At 52.1% G+C, this 18749-nt stretch overlaps 2 protein-coding genes across 11 annotated transcripts in view; one reads left to right on the top strand and one right to left on the bottom strand.

Annotated features, from left to right (window-relative positions):
- Window positions 1-1927: 1927 nt before the first annotated feature.
- On the top strand, window positions 1928-3578 carry TMDD1 (transmembrane and death domain 1; the record flags this gene model as incomplete). The annotated part of the gene is made up of 2 exons (XM_084878265.1): window positions 1928-2851; window positions 3531-3578. The coding sequence occupies 2 exons, from the start codon at window positions 1928-1930 to the stop codon at window positions 3576-3578; spliced, it is 972 nt and encodes a 323-aa protein (XP_084734391.1).
- Window positions 3399-18749, bottom strand: part of SCN8A (sodium voltage-gated channel alpha subunit 8) — a 179391-nt gene continuing 164040 nt past the window's right edge. For 8 of the 10 annotated variants that reach the window (XM_084877342.1, XM_084877343.1, XM_084877347.1 and 5 more), the window contains 4 exons: window positions 18471-18608; window positions 17410-17514; window positions 14185-14455; window positions 3399-9874 (listed from right to left, as the gene is read on the bottom strand). In XM_084877342.1, coding sequence (XP_084733468.1) covers window positions 8748-9874; window positions 14185-14455; window positions 17410-17514; window positions 18471-18608 — 1641 coding nt within the window. In that variant the 3' untranslated portion in view covers window positions 3399-8747. The remainder of the gene's footprint in view (window positions 9875-14184; window positions 14456-17409; window positions 17515-18470; window positions 18609-18749) is intronic. The other 2 variants (XR_014794460.1, XR_014794461.1) reach the window with 2 other exon arrangements.

Genomic DNA, 18749 nt, shown 5'->3' on the forward strand with positions numbered 1-18749 from the left:
TTCCGGAGGATTTCTTGTGTGTGTGTTGGGGGGGTAGCGAGATGTGGGGAGCCCTCTGGGGAATGCATGGGCACCCAGGCCCGGCAGGGCCCTGGGTGTGGTGCTGTGGGTGTTACTATTCCTTCAGCAAAACATGACTGTGGAGCCCCTGCTGTTCAGTCTGGCACAAGCAGGGCCCACAGGCGCTGGGCCCTGCGGCCACCAGATGAGAGGCCATAGGCTCAGGCTCCGAAAAGCCCTGGGGAGGGAAGGCTTTCATGCCGCTCTGAGCTCTCAGAGGCTCTGCATTGGGGCAGACTCGTATCCCCGAGCTCTGAGGTATGAGGGGGGGGGGGGGGGACGACGACAAAGAAAGGCTTACATGTTTGTTGAATGAATGAAGGAAGGAATAAATGAGTGTATGGAGGGAAAGTGGGCAGAGTGTGGAGATAGAGGAATTCTAGTCTTAAGGTCCCAAGATCCTTTATCCGCTACCAGTTACCAATCCCCAAACTACCTGACAACTCTGCATAAACTGGGAGACTGATACAACTAGGAAGGAGCAGTCGATGTGTCTTTGTCACATGGATGTTTCTCTCTCTCCCCTCCCTCCCACTCTCTCTCTCAAAAAAAAAAAAAAAAAAAATCAATGGAAAAAAATATCCTCTGGTGAGGACTGACAAAACAAACAAGAGTGCCCAGAAAAGACCCTGACTCACAATGGGTGTCAGAAACACTTCCTGGACAGCAGGAGGTACAGCCACAAAGAATGGAGGCTGGCAACAGCACCCTCCCTCCATGTGATTTGTTCTAAGAGCGAAAAGAGGGCGGGAGCAGTGAGGCTGGGGGAGTCACTGGGACACGGCCACGGCCCCAGGAGTCCTCCCTCGCCCTGTGGAGGCTCCATGATGAATGTATGTACGTTTGGGTGGGTGGGTGGGTGGGTGGGACACAACTGATTTGAAAGTTAATGCCCACACTGATTCAAGAAATCTTGACCAAAGGATGCACTGGTTGCTATGGGGACAGTAGATGGACCTTACAGCCCGATGGGGGAGACAATGAAAGAGCAGAGCTGTGGGAGTAGATAGGAGGGAGGCGGGGAGGCTTTCCGGAAGAGACCTGCCAGCTGAGGAGTGACCCGGCAGAAGAGTGGAGGGTGTGGAGGGAGGAGGGGCTGGAGGAGGCGCTTGCCTCACCCAGACAAGCCTGAGTGAAGGTTTGGTTGCCCATCAGGGGATGGGAAACGACAGTCTAGAAATGGGTATTATTTAGCTGGAAGGCAGAGAATTCAGGTATTGATTGGATATCAGAGAGAACGGAGAAAGCTAGGGGTCTAGGGCTTCTGGTGAAGGATGAGGAGGGGCAGGGTTAGGGTTAGAAGAGATGCCAGGGACGTTTTAAAGTTGAGGCCTTAGTGGGGCAGCTCCTCCCAGTCTGGGGTGCTGGGGAACTCCCAGTCCTTAGATGTTGTAAGAACCTCCGTTTTTTTTTTTTTTTTTTTTTTTTATTTTATTTTATTGATTTTTTACAGAGAGGAAAAAAGAGGGAGAGAGAGTTAGAAACATCGATCAGCAGCCTCCTGCACATCTCCTACTGGGGATGTGCCCACAACCAAGGTACATGCCCTTGACCGGAATCGAACCTGGGACCTTTCAGTTTTCAGGCCAAGGCTCCATCCACTGAGCCAAACCGGTTTCGGCAAGACCCTCCGTCTTAATTCCTGTGTGCTGGGAGATGGCCCTCCAACCAGTCCCTGTATTGGAAGCCCCCTTCCAGGTCCTGGGGTGCTGGGCGCCCTGGCCCCCGTTGCTGAATGTGGAAGCCTCCCCTTCCCGTCACCCGTGGGTGTTGGCGCCCCTCCCCTCCCGTCCCCTCCCCTCCCGTCCCCTCCCGTGCGCGTTCGGAGCCCTCGTCACCGCCGTCACCGCCGCCACCGCCGCCGGCCATGGCAGCCCCGGCTGCGGGCGGGGCGCTGGGCGCGTTGCTCTGGGCCGCGGCGCTGGCCCTGGCGGGGGCCTTGGACGCCATGGGGCCGCACACAGCCGTCCGCCTGGCCGAGCTGCTGACCCCGGAGGAGTGCGGCCATTTCCAGTCGCTCCTGAGGGCGCCGGACCCGGACGTGGAGGAGGAGCTGGCCAGGCTCTCGGAGGATCGGTTGGCCCGGGCCGAACCGTCGGGGCCCGCGTTGGGGGCGCCGGGCCGGCGGCGGCCGCGGAGGGAGGCCACCGACTCCGAGGTCTCGGACGGCTGCCGGGAGCGGCTGGCGGCCTGGCTGGCCGCCGAGGCCCCGGCCCTGCCCTGGGACCGCGTGGCCCGGGCCCTGCGGCGCTGCGGCCGCCCCGACGTGGCCCGGGAGCTGGGCAAGAACCTCCACCAGCGGGCGACGCTGCAGCTGCGCCAGGCCGGGCAGCGCTACCTGCCGCCCGGCGCGCCCCCCGCCCCCGCCCCGGCTCCGGCCCCGGTCCCCGTTGCACCCCTCGCCCCGGCCCCGGCCCCTGCCCCGGCCCCGGCCCCCGCCCCGGCTCGGGCTCCGGCCCCGCGCTCCCGCCGCGCCCCGGCCGCCGAGCCCAACTGGGACGCGCTGGAGCTGATCGTGGAGCGGCTGCCGCAGGCCCCGTACGAGCGCAGCCCCGCAGGCTGGGCCGGGCCGCTGGCGCTCGGCTTCTGCGCCGGCTTCGTGGGGTCGCTGGGCGCCGGGGCGCTGCTCATCCTGCTCACGCTGTGGGTCACGGGCGGCGACGGCGATGGGGATGCGGTGCGGCCCAGGCCCAGGGAGGCGCACGGCCTGCGGGAGGCAAAGCCGCTCCTGACTGAAGAGCAGCTGGTGCAGCCGGAGGCCGGGTCCTCCCTCTCCCCGGTGCCCCCGCATGTGAAGTGGGCACAGTTTTGGGGCAGGGCTCCCCGTGACATATTATAAAAGTTACAAAACTCGCAAAGGAGGGAGCGATCGGTTGGTTTGTTATTTCGTTGAAAATGATGGCATGTTCAGGGAGGAGGGGGGCGGAGGCAGGCCCTCTGGATGACTGTCAGCCTCAGTTCCTTACTGTGAACGCATTCTTCTGCTAAGAGCTACCATTCATGGAGCACCAGCCAGAGGTGCGCCCACTCCCAGGGTCTGAGGCCTCCCAGCTCCTCTCCTCATTCTGGCAAGGCCTCCTGAAGGCCTACCAAGAGCCCCAAACCGATCCCACCCCCCTGAATGCCTGGCCACTGCCAGACCAAGCCCTGAGGCTGGGTGAGCCCTCATACAGGCTGCTCAGATAGTGTTCCCTCCCCCAGCCTCTCCGGTCCCAGGGGAAGGTGTGGGGTCCTGCTGGGGGGTGGGGGGTGGGGGGGAGTGCGGGGACTCCCCATCCACCCTGGGCTGAGAGGCTTTGGTGTGAGAGCAAGGACAGAATGACAGGCCAGGCCAAGAGGAGAGTTGAAAACAAGATTGACGTAACCCTTTATTGCAAATTCTAAAGTAAAAAGATGTACAGTACAAAGTAAAATTGAAATTTCAGACTATAAACTTCCAATCCACTGACACATTCTCATTTCTCAAGCAGTTCTGCCATTTCCGCGTGAACGGAACCGGGGACGAGTTGAGGCGGTGAGGGGAGGAGATACAGCAAGGGGGGAAAACTAAGTGTTCAGGATAACCACAAACCCCAGAAGCAAGGGAACGGAAAGGTGTTTTCCCGACCTGCCGTCCTGGTGATGAGAAGCGGGAGTGGCTGGAGCAGTGCAGTTTAGAATGGCTCTCAGAATAGCAGCATTTATGGTGCCATCGCGTCTTCCTTACGGCCATGTGCTACGTCGCCCTTCCCTAGTGCCTTTGCCTCGGTATCTCAACACACTTCGCACGACGTTTAGGTAAAGCCTCACAACACCCCTGTGAGGTAGGTCAGTATTATTACCCCCATTTTACAGATGGGGAAACTGAGGCACAGAGAGGTTAAGTGACTTGCCCAAGGCCACACAGCGAGCCAGCGGTCGAGCTGGGAATGGAACACAGGAGTTCTCTGTCCCTTTTCTGGAACCACTGGACCCCGCTCCCCTTTACCTATATACATTCTTCACACACACACACACACACACCACAAGTGCACACCCACCCACCCCACCCCCCTTAGGCTTTATGTACAGCGAACAGGAGTGGGGGGACCAGGGCAGGGGGTGCCTCAGCAGCGTTGTAATGGAGGAAATCTCGGTCATCTTAGAAGGGGAGCCCAGGAAAGCACAGAGCTGAGCCACAATGCAGGCTCTGTGCAAACCTTGGGCCCCTCCCCACCCAGACCTCCTCTCCCCTCCTGCTGTCCCCCCGGCTGGCTGGCTGCAGCCAATGTGTTAGGGGTGGGGGTACCTGAAAATGAACGAAGCTTTTTGCAAAACTTTGGGCAACATCTGAGAAAAGAAAGAGGCATTGTTACCGAAGATGCCCAGGACTCAAGTCACAGAGTTGTAACCCGTGGCAACCTCACCTCCACAGCAGGCCTGGAGGCTGGGGACCGGGGAAGATGGGGACTGACCTACCAGCCGTTTCTCTGCGGAGTGGAGCTACTGGAGCAGACAAGAGTGGGCACTTCAGAATCCTCCTGAGAGTGTTTCTGGGTCGGGGGACAGGGCCTACAGAGGGCTGTTCCCAGAGCAGGGCAGGGCGAGGGACGCGGAGGGGTGCCCCTCACGCCTGCACACATGTGAACGAGACCAGCCCTGGCGCGCTGGCGTACCTGTGGGTGACGGAGGGCAAGGCCCAGCACAGCTAGCAGAGCGGAGGCTGCTGGGCACCGTGCACGCCTGAGCTTGGGGGCATTGGGTTAGATATTTTTCACAAACTGGTGAAAAAGGCAGAAGTAAGGCCAGCCCATGGGGTTGGCTGATATCATCCCCGGGGGCTCTGCCAGCTGAACCGGTGAGGAAGGGGTCTCATGGGTCTGTAAGCACCAGCCTAGGAAGGGGGGACACATGCAATGGGTGGATGCGGGGGGGGGGGGTGTGAGGGGATGAGGGGGGGTGAGGTGTCAGGACCTTGCTTTTCTCTCCAATCTCTACCCCTCAGCCAGAATGTGGCCAGCAACCCTGATCTCTGTCCCGTTCCTCTCCTTTCCCCAAATGTGCTGGGGTCCCAACTCCCAGGCCCCTCCCAGGGCTCGAGAATTGGGAGAGTCAAGCAACAAACACACACAGCAAGACAGGCTTCCCTTGTAGAGTAAAAAGGGTCATTTTTTATTACGGCTCCTTTTTGGCTTATAGCAGTGATGTTCGTGTTGTCCTGACTCATGTGGAGCAGTGTCGGCCCCATGCATTCACTGCCACACTGACCTTCACTACTGGTCTTGCCCAAGGTCACGTGGGTGGCAGCAGGAAGTAAAAGCACTCTGGGCACTGCCTGCCAGGGGCTGGGCCTGGGGTCCCTCTGCTCTCTCCCAGGCCCACTTCCGAGGCCCACGCAGCCCTGCCGACTCCCGTCCGCTGCTGCTCTCGCCCTTGGCTCTGCTTTACCCTGTGGAGTCTCCTCCTCCGAAGTAACGGAGAGATTGAGGAAAGAGGGGGAAAGTGCCTTTCACACAAACCAGCAACCGCGTCAGCTGCTGCCCGGTGGCTTCGGCTCTGCTTTTTACATGAACGGCATCACACACATCTCTCTGCTTTCTGTCCTTTTTTTTTTTTTTTTTTTAAAGGTGGATTGTGGAGTATAAATACTGCACCAAGGACCTGGCTACAAAAAATAAATATTTATATCATATTTATATATCTATATATTTATATATATGTGCAGTGATACTGTGGCTGCTGCTGCTTTTTTGATTGGCTTCGTTAATATTTGGCAAAGCGTTGCCACTGACCCACTCCGTGAAGACGTGCAGAAACGCCACCACCGATTCTTTTTCCGCTCGATGCCTGTTAACTGCGGGTGTAGACTGCTGGTGATGTGTCATTTACTACCAAAGAAGTGTGGAGCAGGGCAGGTGAGTGAGTGAGAGCGAACGGTGGGTGGGTGGAGGGACCGTGGGGAGGAAAAAAGATGGTGGGAAAAGTTTTGGGGAAAAAAAAAAAGTGAGACTTCAGACAGAGTGGTTGTGGCTTCTTTCCTGTGAAGCTGGCTGACGGGTGTCAGGTACCAAGGCCCGCGTGTGACTGAGGAGAGAGCCTGCTGGGCTGGGGTCGGGGGCTGTGGGGAGGGAATAGGTCAGATATCAGAAAAAACTCATTCATATGTTCTAGTGGCTTAATAATGTCATTAGCATGAGCCCTCGGGGTAGCGAGTGGCATCTCGTAGCTCTCTTGCCCATCTCGGTCCTAAGAAACAGCTCTGAAAGTGTAGCCAAATCTTGCATAGAAGTGGTTAGAATTTATTGCACATTGGAACAAAAATATATATTTGTGTTGTTTTGGAAAAGACCATTAGCAATAAAAAATTTTTTGTCTGTCTGTCTGGTTCGGGGATGTACATTGGCTGACAGCGTCTAAGTTCTAAGAAAGAAAGAAACGTATAAAAAAATAAAAGTAAACATGACAATGGCATAAGCCAGAAGCCATTTCCTATTTAATCCGTTAATAGTTTGTATTTACAAAAAGGCATGCCAGTAAAATAAAATGATATATTACAGTATTTATAGTTCTCTTTTTTAAAAAAGAATAACCACACATGCCAGCTTCTGTTTTGTGCTGTTTTCGGTGTAACCTGTACACGTCACTATGCATCTGTCCTAGCCGTCAGCAGGGTCACCTAGAGAAATGCCTCTTCGGCCTCGTGCTGGGCGCAGCGGCCCCGCGGGAGCCGGCCCGCGCCCAGCGGTCCAAGACAGGAAGCTCTGCTTCCCGACTCCCTGTGGTCTGCTCTACGCAACACTAGCCAGGCGGAGTACATCCCGAGTGCTTCTACTGCAAGGCAGATTGGTGTGTCTGATTATGGGTCCTTCCCCCCCTCTAGTATAAGGTTCGGGGAAATTCATTTTGGTTTGGTGAGCAAGCTCAAGTCTCTCCTCATGCTTCGTATAACTTCCTGACACATCCCACGGCAGCGTCTCGGCTTTGACATCTCATCACGGGACAAGAAACCCCTGGACGAATAGAATCTGTCTTCCCCAACGCAGAAGGCGGGACGGGAGAGAGGACCCCCGAAGCCGCTCCGGTGGCCATGAGCAGGTTGCTAAGCAGACAGCAAAACGGGCTGGGAGGGGAAGCGCTGGGGGAAGCCGGGGCGTCTGAAGGATACGTATTAAGTTGCTTTCTTGTGAGAATCAGTGCAAGAGAGAAACCAAGGGGGCTTGGTTCAGAGGCGGCTCCATCGCTGCCTCAGGTCCCCCCGGCGATGAGCCATTCTAACGATTACATGAAAGAGACCGCGGCCGCAGCCTAAGGGGAGCCCTGCTCGGCAGGAGATGGGATGGAGGCGGGAGGAATCATGCGGTGTGTGAGCCTGGGACAGCCCCTCCGTGGAAGGGAGGCCTGTTCGGAACGCCTGAAGCCCTCTCCGTGTGGACCCGCGCCCGGAGAGCCACGATGCAGAAGGACATGAAACCCAATGGAGTGAGCGCCCCTCAGCCCCCAGCGAAAGGTGGTGCAAGCTCCCCGAGTCACCCCCTGAGGTGGCGGACTACTCTGAGTAGCGTTTTTACCTCTATCCCACACAGGCGTCAGTCCTCCAAACAAACGTTTGATTTTTGTGTTTAGCCCTAGGATTTGGTATTACAGTGACATTATTAATACAAGCCATTTGAGATAAAAATTCCCCCACGTACGGGACACAGAGCAGCATTCGGCAGTTCATCTTTCCCAATGTGCGACAATGGCTGTAGGAGAGGTCTGTTAAACATAGACACACACGGATCCATCTGCTTGTTGGACTGGGTTTGTTTCTGTTGGAAGTGGTCAGTTGGTCGGTTATGTTTCCCTATCGGGTGTATGGAAGGCTTCTAAGAATTCACAGAGGATTATGGTGGGTGTGGAACTCTTACCATTTTGTTTTTCCAAAGACAGTGAACGGTTGCAGGGCTGGGTCCTGTCCGGAGGCTGGCCCAGTGCAGGGGGCGGGATCGGCAGCGCCCTGCGGCGTATGGTTCTCATGCACGGCTTCTGGTCACGGCATGCCATCATGCAAATCATTTCCACGCATTGAACGGGCACAACGTTTGGCATCGGCCTGAGCAAGTCCTCCTCAGCCTGAAGAAACCTGATTGTGTTCCCCCACCCGTCTCCAAACCGCGTGCAGCCCGTGTGGAGAAGATGCGGGTTATGTCAAGGAAACTGGCAATGACGTGGGCGAAATGTGAGTGTGTGTGCGCGCGTGCGCGCGCGTTTCCTTTTGCCGCTTAGCGTAACTAATGTAGGAATGCAAATAGAGTTTGCGTGAACAAACGAACTTTTAAAGTGATTACTTTCTGCTTCTGAGAATCAACAAAATGAAAAAATAAAATCCGTTTGGCTGCCCCAGAAATGTGCTGGTCCCGGCAGCCCCTCCTCTGTGTGTGTGTCCTGTGTAAGTGTTGTCCTAAGTTGCATTGACTGATGTGGAACATGCAGTAACCACCTGCCCAAGCGTTAGAAAATCTGTGAGTCGGGGGGCGGGGTCCTTGGCCCCGGGGCAGGTCACTGCTCAAGATGCAACCACGTTACATAGTAAGCAGACTACGTTTGGTATAGATCTTCAGGGTAAAGTGTCTCCGGAGCTGTTCTGCACTGATCGTAGCCGGGAAGTTTGTAAACAATCTTTCACTCGCAGATTCTAAATCTGTACGATCTTAAACGTTTGCTTCCCTCTAACCCTTGGGTTCTCCGAGCTATTTTTGTCTTCTGGCTCTTTCCCTCCTTCCTTCCTCCGCCCGCTGCTGCTTCTCCTTCTCGGGCTTAGTCACGCTGTCGTAGGAGGGGAGGGAGGCGGTGGACGGGGTGCTCTCCTTCTTCTCGGGGCGCGTGCCCCCGTTCTCCAGCTTGTTGGAGCCTGTCTTTCTGCAGATGAAGCCCCGCCGCGCGAGGTGTCCCCGGTAGGCGCGCTGCAGGACCACGGCCGACACCTCCTCCTGCTTGCGCCGCAGCGTGGTTGTGATGGGCTCGTAAGACACTTTGGAGGGATTGGATGCCACGAACCGCTCCTCCATCTGCTGCCGCAGGATGTCCAGCTCCCCGCTGTCCCCCAGGACCCGCTTGGTGAAGGCGAAGAGGATGTCCAGGCAGTGGATGCGGTCCCCGCTGACCATGGGCAGGTCCATGGCGATGAGCTCGATGGTGTTGGGCTTGGGCACGCGGAGCGGGTGCTCCAGGGCGTCCGCGAAGTCCGCCAGCTTGCAGTACTCGATGAACTGGGTGGCGTCCGGGTCGAACTTCTCCCAGATCTCGTAGAAGGTCTCGAAGTCGTCCTCGCTCAGGGGGTCTGCGCTCTCCTCCGTGGCCACGCTGAAGTTCTCCAGGATGATGGCGATGTACATGTTCACGACGATCAGGAAGGAGATGATGATGTAGCTCACAAAGAAGAAGATGCCCACCGAGGGGTTCCCGCAGTCCCCCTTAAAGCCGCTGCCAGGGTGCTCCTTGTCCAGGCTGCAGTCGGGCGGCCGGTTCAGGATGGGCAGCAGCAGGCCGTCCCACCCGGCGGAGGTCGTGATCTGGAACAGGCAGATCATGCTGTTGCCAAACGTCTCAAAGTTGAACATGTCGTCGATGCCGGCCTCGTGCTTCACGTAGGCGAAGTTGGACATCCCAAAGATGGAGAAGATGAACATGACCAGGAAGAGCAGAAGGCCGATGTTGAACAGAGCGGGCAAGGACATCATTAAGGCAAAGAGCAGGGTCCGAATCCCTTTGGCGCCTTTGATCAGACGCAGGATGCGCCCAATGCGGGCCAATCGGATGACTCGGAATAGGGTTGGGGAGACAAAGTATTTCTCAATTATGTCAGCCAGGAACATTCCTAAGAAGAGGAACAGAAGAAGGTATGTTACTGGGAATGGAGACATCCTTTCTTTCTTTTTTAAATATATTTTATTGATTTTTCACAGAGAGGAAGAGAGAGGGATAGAGAGTTAGAAACATCAATGAAAGAGAATCATCGATCAGCTGCCTCTTGCACACCCCCCACTGGGGATGTGCCCGCAACCAAGGTACATGCTCTTGACCGGAATCGAACCCGGGACCTTTCAGTCCGCAGGCCGACGCTCTATCCACTGAGCCAAACCGGTCCTGGCCATCCTTTCTTTTTACTGTGTCACATGGCGTAATGAAACCTTTACATTCATAAAACTTTATAGAATAAATGACGTACTATTCACTCTAAACTCTCATGATAAAAAAGAAAATCACATTTCAAAGATATATAAAAAAAGAGAAAACAATAAAATAGACACCCACGTATCTCACACCCAGATTTAAGAGATGCTAGCATTTCATCAGATTTGCTTCCTCTTCATTCCCAGAAGCAACCACAGTCCTGAAGACGGTCTGTATAATGTGGTGTCTTTATGATTTTGGTTTGTATGAATCCATAAGTAATATATAAATAGCATTTTACTGTGCTTAAGGAATTAAAATATATGTTTTTAGATAAATTTTTTTAGATCTCTAACTTGCTTTTGAGACTTAACATTGTGAAATCTGGTGTTAAAATGATTTAGATTACAGGCCGTCTGGGGTTTTGTGGGACTTGATGTACGTCGCTTTATGGTTATGTCTCTATCTCCCATTCAATACATTTAAAAAAAATATATTTTATTGATTTTTTTTTTTTACAGAGAGGAAGGGAGAGGGATAGTGAGTTAGAAACATCGATGAGAGAGAAACATTGATCAGCTGCCTCCTGCACACTCCCTACTGGGGATGTGCCTGCAACCAAGGTACATGCCCCTGACCGGAATCGAACCTGGGACCTTTCAGTCCGTAGGCCGACGCTCTATTCACTGAGCCAAACCAGTTAGGGCTTATCTCCCATTTATTTATTAAAAAAAAAAGTTCTGTTATTTCGACGTATGTACATATGTGCTTTATGTTTTTTATTATTTACTGTATTTACCACAAGTAAAGGTCAGAAATTATCATCTTCCTTTTAAATTGTTGTACTGTTTCACTTCATTTCTGCTGTGCGTGTGCTCCATGTGAGTGAGTAGGTGCGTATGTAGGTGGGTTCTGACTTACAGCGAAAATCACGTTACATCGCGCTGCGCCATAGGAATGGAGCTCTGATTAACCCGAGGACCTACTGTCCTCATGATAAGGGTGAAAATCATGACCAGGTCCTCATTTATCTGGTTTCCCACTCAAGGATAATTAGTTATGTTCAAATTTGTGCATGCATGGCTTCCTGAGGTGTGATCAATTCTTTTCCAAAATGCTATTAAATTTCCATATCCACAAACAATAACAAGCGTCCTCACTCCACCCTGTGACCGCACTCCCTTTGGCTGTGATGTCTGTTATTCCGGCAATGCCGCCAATCTTCAAAGTATCCCCGAAACCGGTTTGGCTCAATGGATAGAGTGTTGGCCGTTCGATTCCGGTCAAGGGCATGTACCTGGTTGCGGGCACATCCCCAGTAGGGGGGTGTGCAAGAGGCAGCTGATTGATGATTCTCTCTCATCGATGTTTCTCTCTATCCCTCTCTCTTCCTCTCTGTAAAAAATCAATAAAAATATATTTAAAAATAATCTTCAAAGTATCTTCTTCCTGCCTCTGACAAGACATGTCAGATTTCCCATTGCCCCTGTCCACACCCTACCAAATGTGTCCAGAAAACTGAAGAGACCTCTCAGGGGGGCGTGTGACTCAGCTTCTCAGTTTGGAAGCCAGTCTCAGCAGGTAAGAGGGTGGAGACGTTAGTAGGAAATGAAAGCAGATGGTGACACTGTACAAACCAGAGGGATGCTTTCTATTCACATTCAGCCAGTGGCCCACCTCTACCAGACCGCTGGCCTTAGAGCTACAGAGCAATGATGGGAGCCCAACAAGGGCCGCAGAGGGAAGAGGAGCCAGGAAGGCTGGGAAATGGCAGCTGCAGGGAAGACAACGGCGTGGTCTCTTCCGCTGTCGAGGCCCCGGGGAGACAACGAGGGCTTCAACTGACATGAAGGATTTACTCTAAATCAAAATATATCTTTCAACCTTAAGGATTCATAAATATTGGGGTGACAATCAGCAGAAGGCGGTGGGATCTCCTCGCTTGAAGGTGTTAAGCTAGGCAAGACTCTTTCAGGAAAGGACAAGATGCAGGAAGTTCAAAGTAGGCCAGATCACCTCTGGGGGTTTCGTCAGGAGCTAGAATTCCATGGGGTGTTTGACCTTTCAAGAAAACCTCTACCTCACCCAGGACTCAAATCTACATCAGCTCTCTTCTTTTCACTTCTCAATCACGCCATAACCATGGCCATAGGAAGTCAGGTAATGCATGTAATACGTGCATTCCGTGTATGGTGGACAAGTGAGGCTTCAGTGAGAAGAGGCCTGAGTGATGTCTTGTAGGATGAATGTCTATTTGTCCCCAGAGAACAGGAGAGAGATGGGGCAAACAGCAACCCAGGCAGCGGGAACACCACGTAAGGGGTCTTTTAGGAGGTTCCAGGGCTAGTTTCACCCCAGATCCTCTTAATTTAAAAAGATAATTTCTGTACCTTCATTTCTGAACAAATTAATGGTATCTAATAAAAACTCCAATCATTACTATCTATTTTTGAGAACAGAGGCATGGTTTGGTCTGCAGGTTCTCCATCCCACTCAGCGAGGGGGGCAGAAGAAGTGAGCGCAGTGGAAAGGGCAGCACTGTTCGACGTGTGCGTAGGGGAGGTTAGGAGTGGATTTGAGGCCAGGTGCTGGGCTTGAATCCCGTTTGCTCACTTACTAGTCCCATGTGTCAGTAACTGCTCTGTGTTTGCTGATATTACAGGGCTGTTGTACGGGCTGTAAGTTAAAACATGCAAAGCACTTGGAATGGTGATCAGCACATTCTAATTCCATTAAAATGTTTATGATTATAACTTGAAAAAGATGCTGCGATCGAATAAAAGTGGGATGGTGTACTAAACAATCCTTCCCTGCAGCACTTCCAAGAGCCTGCTGGAGACTACTGTGCTCTGTGACCTCACCGGGGAAGTTCACTGTACAGTGTGGCCAGTAATTTCCTCAGGGACTCTCTTACTGGGGAAGAGAGGGATGGCGGGGCTAGTGTTCCATTTGGACACGCGGCCCCCGAGGACGGAAACTAGAAAGTGGCCCAGGCCCCACTGAGTGCCACCTTACTAGCCCGGCCTGGCCATCGGAGCTCTGGAACTGGTTCCCACGGGTCTCAGCACCGTCTCTCTGCTAGCCTGTCAGTCAAGCCTACGGAGGCGGCGTTTCACCATCCAGGCTGCCCTTTAGGAAGACAAGGGATCGTTCTGCGAGGGCAGCCCCGAGGACAGCATTTCTTCTATTTGCCAGAACATCACCCCTTATCAATGTTGGGGTGATGTCTGTTACTCCGGCAATGCTGCCAATCTTCAAAGTACCTTCTTCCTGCCTCTGAAAAGACATTGGGGTTTCTCATTGTCCCCTGTCCATATCCATGTCCACACCCTACCAAATGCGTCCAGAAAACTGAAGAGACCTCTCAGGGTGGCGTTTGACAGCTTCTCAGTTTGGAAGCCAGTCTCAGCAGATAAGAAGGCGGAGACGTCAGTAGGAAATGAAAGCAGATGGTGAAACTGTACAAACCAGAGGGTTTTCTTCTATTCACATTCAGCCAGTGGCCCACCTCTACCAGACCACTGGCCTTAGAGCCACAGAGTTGCTGTGAAAATACCAACTTGAGCCCTAACTGGTTTGGCTCAGTGGATAAAGCGTTGGCCTGTGGATTCAAGGGTCCGGTCAAGGGCATGTACCTTGGTTGCAGGCACATACCCAGTAGGGGGTGTGCAAGAGGCAGCTGATCAGTGCTTCTCTCTCATCCATGTTTCTAACTCTCTATCCCTCTCCCTTCCTTTCTGTAAAAAAATCAATAAAATATATATTAAAAAAAATTAAAAACACCAACTTGAGTTCTGCTTCTGCTACCTCTGAGCCGAGTGACCTTCATGTCTTTGCAGTGAAGGTAATAAAACATCCTGCTTCCTGGGCTGCCCTACACCTGGGCTTAAGCTAAGAAGGGGGGGGGGGGCGCGCAGCCTGCATTCCAGACCCGTGTGGCCCGTCGCTCTCCCTGGAGTCTTGTCCTCGAGGCCAGTCGGATGCCCACCTCCCTCCCCCGCCGGCCCCACTCACCCACAATGGAGAGGATGACGACCACGAAGTCGAAGATGTTCCAGCCGATGGTGAAGTAGTAGTGCCTCAGGGCGAACATCTTGAGCACACACTCGCAGGTGAAGAAGATGACGAAGACCAGGTTGATCCAGTAGAGGATGTTCTCCATCTGCTTGCTCTGAGTGTCCGTCTCCACCATCATGGTCACCATGTTAAGGCAGATGAGCATCATGATGACAATGTCAAAGGCTTGTTGAGTGACAAAATCAAAGACGATACCTTGGATTTTGTTCTGGGGCGGGGAGAAGGGGGGAAGAAAGAAACGGGATTGATGAAAGCCTTTCCAAGCGATCTGAGGGCGCTGCGTTCTTTCTATCACACGAGCCAGCTCGAACCCGCTGCTCCCTCAGGAGAGCGGGGACATGGACAGACCCCAACATCAATATCACTTCACCAAGACTTTTCGAGATTGCCACTCTTTCCTTTGGCATGGATGCCACCATGCACTTCTAGGTGTCGCCCACTTCTCCAGCTGCTCCTTTTCAGTCTCTTTTGCCGACCGTTTCTGCCCTTATTTAATCTCTTCTTTCTCCATGCTTTCACCCCAGGAGAGCTCATGTAGTCCCACTGCTTACACAATACCTATGTACTTAGTTTTTCCAGGTCTTCTCGGCCCTATCGTCCCTCTGAATTCCTGTGTTTCTACTTGATCTCTCAACCTTGATGACTCAAGTATCTCAAACTCAACAAGCCCAAAGCAGAACTAAGTCCTTTCCCTGCCCCTCACCAAACTTGTTCCTCTCAACTATTCATCCAGTCTCTAAGCCAGAAATTGGAGAGCCATCCTTGTGTCTTTCCTCTCCCTCACCCCCCCCTATCTAATCCACTGCAGGTCCTGTTCATTCTTTCTCCAAAATATAACTTGAATTCATCCACTTCATTCCACTTCTGTTGGCCCTAGCCTACACTATCATCATCTTTCATCTGGATTTCTACAAGAGTCTCCTGATTGGTCTTCCTGCTTCCTCTTACCCGCATTCAACATAATCTCCACACAGCATCAAGTGTGATGATTTAAAAACACAAACTGATCACATCATTCTTTTTAAAAAAAAATATATTTTTATTGATTTCAGAGAAGAAGGGAGAGGGAGAGAGAGATTGAACATCAATGATGAGAATCACTGATCGGCTGCCTCCTGCACGCCCCTACTGGGAATCATGCCACAACCCAGGCATGTGCCCTTGACTGGAATCAAACCCGGGACCCTTCAGTCCCCAGGCCGACGCTCTATCCACTGAGCAAAACCAACCAGGGCAGTCATATCATTCTTTTACTTACAATCTTTTAATAGTTTCTCATTGTGCTTGCAACAAAATTCCTATTGTTAACCTGGCTTAAAAAGGCCTTCACAGTCTGATCCTGATCATCTCATGCTCCTTCCTCCAGCTTATCACCACCTGCCACACTAATGTTTCCGGCTCTTAGAGCCTCATTTGCTTTTCCAGGATCTCTCTCTCCCACAGTTTGGCTGTTTCTCACAATTTAAGTAGACCCTCCTTGGTGAGGCTTTCTCTGACTCCTATTTTGAAGCAGATTCCCCCGTCCTAAGCCTCCATCCTTCTCTGTCAGGCCCTCCAGTTAACTTTTTCCTCACAGAAATGTACATTTTATAATGGCAGTTTGCTTATTTATCTGTATCCCCACTGTATATTGTAAGCTCCATAACAGTGTCTAAATTGCTGTCATCGGTTTATGTTTAGTGCCGGGTACAGAATAGGAGACCATAGCTGCAACAAGTCCCCCACTTAATGGAAACAGGCTCTGTGACTTTAAGTAACCATAAGCTAATTGATATAACCAAGAGTTAAGTTCCCATGCATCTCACCAATGTTACAATGAAATCCACTGTTGAACAAAAGAATGCTCCTGAAGGACCTGCTATATTTGCTGCATGAGTGCTAGTCACTCTTAATGCTTCCTACCACACGCAGTTTTATATTTTACTGAGAAAGGAAATACACCCAGGTTCCCACGTACAAAGTACTGAACAGAACTTCAGAAATGTCAACGCTCTTCCATTCCTTTTGGATCCATTTCTATCCCAAATGGAAACTCTAACATCAAGGAACTAAAAACCATTCGTTTTCTTAAGCTCGCCCTGAGTGTTTTGAAAGTACTGTGACCTGCCGAGACCGGTTTGGAAGAAAGAAGTACTTTCTTTCAGGCCTGCGGACTGAAGGGTCCCAGGTTCGATTCCGGTCAAGGGCATGTACCTTGGTTGCAGGTACATCCCCAGTGGGGGGTGTGCAGGAGGCAGCTGATGGATGATTCTCTCTCACCGATGTTTCTAACTCTCTATCCCTCTCTCTTCCTCTCTGTAAAAAATTAATAAAATATATTTTTTAAAAAAAGAAAGTACTGTAACCGTTGAGCTTGCAATTACTTTAATTTGGTGTTTTTCAAACAATGAAATTCTGCAAAGCCCTCGGATTTCCTTTCTCTCAGAATCTGGTGAGGCAAGTGTGCCCGGTGTGGCGGTGAGGAGGGAAAACACTCTGGAGCTCCCACTCTTGATTAAAACAAAGTGGCTCTACTGTTATTTTTACAAAAGAAGTCACCAGGAAAGCTTCTATTTTAAGAGTTCTGGTGCGTGTGTGTGTGTTTGTATATGTGTGTGTGTGTGTGTGTTTTAAGTTACTTAAATGCAAGTGACAGAAGAAGGAACTTTGAGCCTGTTCTTTGGGGGCCACGGGCATCAGGAGCCTCTGCTCTGAAGCAAGAGGACAACCACCAACAAAGGCTCGGTCCAGGGCAGGGACCAGGACATCAGACTCTCCTAGTTTCGCTCTGTGCTCCCTCAGCACTATGTTAGCTTCCGGGCACAGGCTGACCTGTGGGGTGGAGGGCTAAGGAAACGAAGACCAAACCTATCTCAGACGGTAGGAGACATCAGCTTTCACGTCTCTTTCCTCTGTGAATCTTTGGCTGCCTCTTAGACAGTTCTCTGGCAGGGCCAGAGCCAATGTGGCTAACATGCCAATTTTCTGCTGCTGCCCAAGGAAGGCCAGAGGCGAGGTCAAGCACACATGTAAAAGCCACCCCACACCTTCACCCCGTTCCTGTGCCGTCCTCCTCGGGTCTCTTGGAGGGGTGAGGAGAGGGTTCGAGGGCACAAGCCGCCCACCACCGACCCCTTTCCTTCCTCTGCAGTAACCTGACCAGGGTCTGCACAGCGCACTCACCACGGGGCGGGGGATGGGTTTCTGCGGCTTCTTCGAGCCCAGCTTCTTCATGGCGTTGTAGTACTTCTTCTGCTCTTCCGTCATGAAGATGTCCTGACCTCCAAAGTAAAGGGGAGAAGAAGAGGAGGAGCAATTACAACCGGTTCTCAAGTGTTCTGGCTTTGGAACCCAAGGTTCAAAACTGAGAGAGGGGGGGACACTGACCCCCTTTCCGCTCCTGAGGTCACGTTAGCTAATGGTTGTCCCCGAGTGAGGCAGCCCGGGGGCAGCCACTGTAACGCACAGGGACGCCTGCCTTTGTGCCAGCATGGGCTTCTGGAGCACTGCCCAATTACAGACTCTCAGGGAAGGGTTAACCTTGAGAGCGATGGCTATGAAGACAGTCACATCTCAGGGTCCCTAAATCTCTTTGGGGGGGGGGGACGGCTTTCTTGACAAAATTCTAGGGAAAAGACATTTTAAAATAAGAGGATTTTCAAGTCCTGGCTAATGGCCCATTTATCTCTAACAATATTAAAAATATAGACATTCTGAGGCAAGAAAACAATTTGGGGAGTTCCTTGGAGTTTGTTGGGGTATAAAATGATTTATAAAATGAGTGACAGGTAATCTTTTCAATGGTTAACCTTCTGGGATAAGTAAGGAAGTGAATTTCTCTCAATCCCAATTTGCTAGTAGCAGGACCCAGGGATTCATGTGGACAGTTACAAGTCTAGATAATTCCTACTTCTCACTGTGGCTATTCATTGGGTTCCCTTTTCTCTCCTGTCACTAGACCCTCTCCTACCCCACTTCCCTCTGGTAGGAGGTCAAAACCAGGAAAAGGTCTCAAGGATAAGAGTGCTAGTGAATGTGGTGAGCCACACCCTGTGGAATACGCCCTCCACAGGAAGGGCTGGTTGGGGCTACTGTACGGTGGGGCAGGTGCCACAGGGACGTGACAGTGTGGACTTTCAAGGAAGAAAGGTGGCCTCTCTCTAGAGACAGGGCCAGAGACACAGAGAGCCACGCTCGCATCTGGGTGGACCTCTGGCCCCTGGCGATGAGGGGAGGAGACCTATCTTTTTCTTTTGTTGATTGAAGTTATCAATGATGACACCAATGAACAGGTTCAGGGTGAAGAAGGAGCCGAAGATGATGAAGATGACAAAGTAGATGTACATGTAGATGTTGTCCTCATACTTAGGCTGCTCTTCGGGCTGTCAAAGGACAGGAGAAAAAGGAAGAGAGTCAGCTCCTTGCTTGGGGATCAGGGGGCAATCCTGACCTGCCAAGGCCATCAGCCACAACCGACCACTCGAGCTGCTGAATAAGCTGGGACGGGGGAGCCCTAGATTCTC

Source organism: Pipistrellus hanaki (assembly GCF_964339955.1).
Source record: "Pipistrellus hanaki genome assembly, chromosome: 3".
Classification (NCBI taxonomy): domain Eukaryota; kingdom Metazoa; phylum Chordata; class Mammalia; order Chiroptera; family Vespertilionidae; genus Pipistrellus; species Pipistrellus hanaki.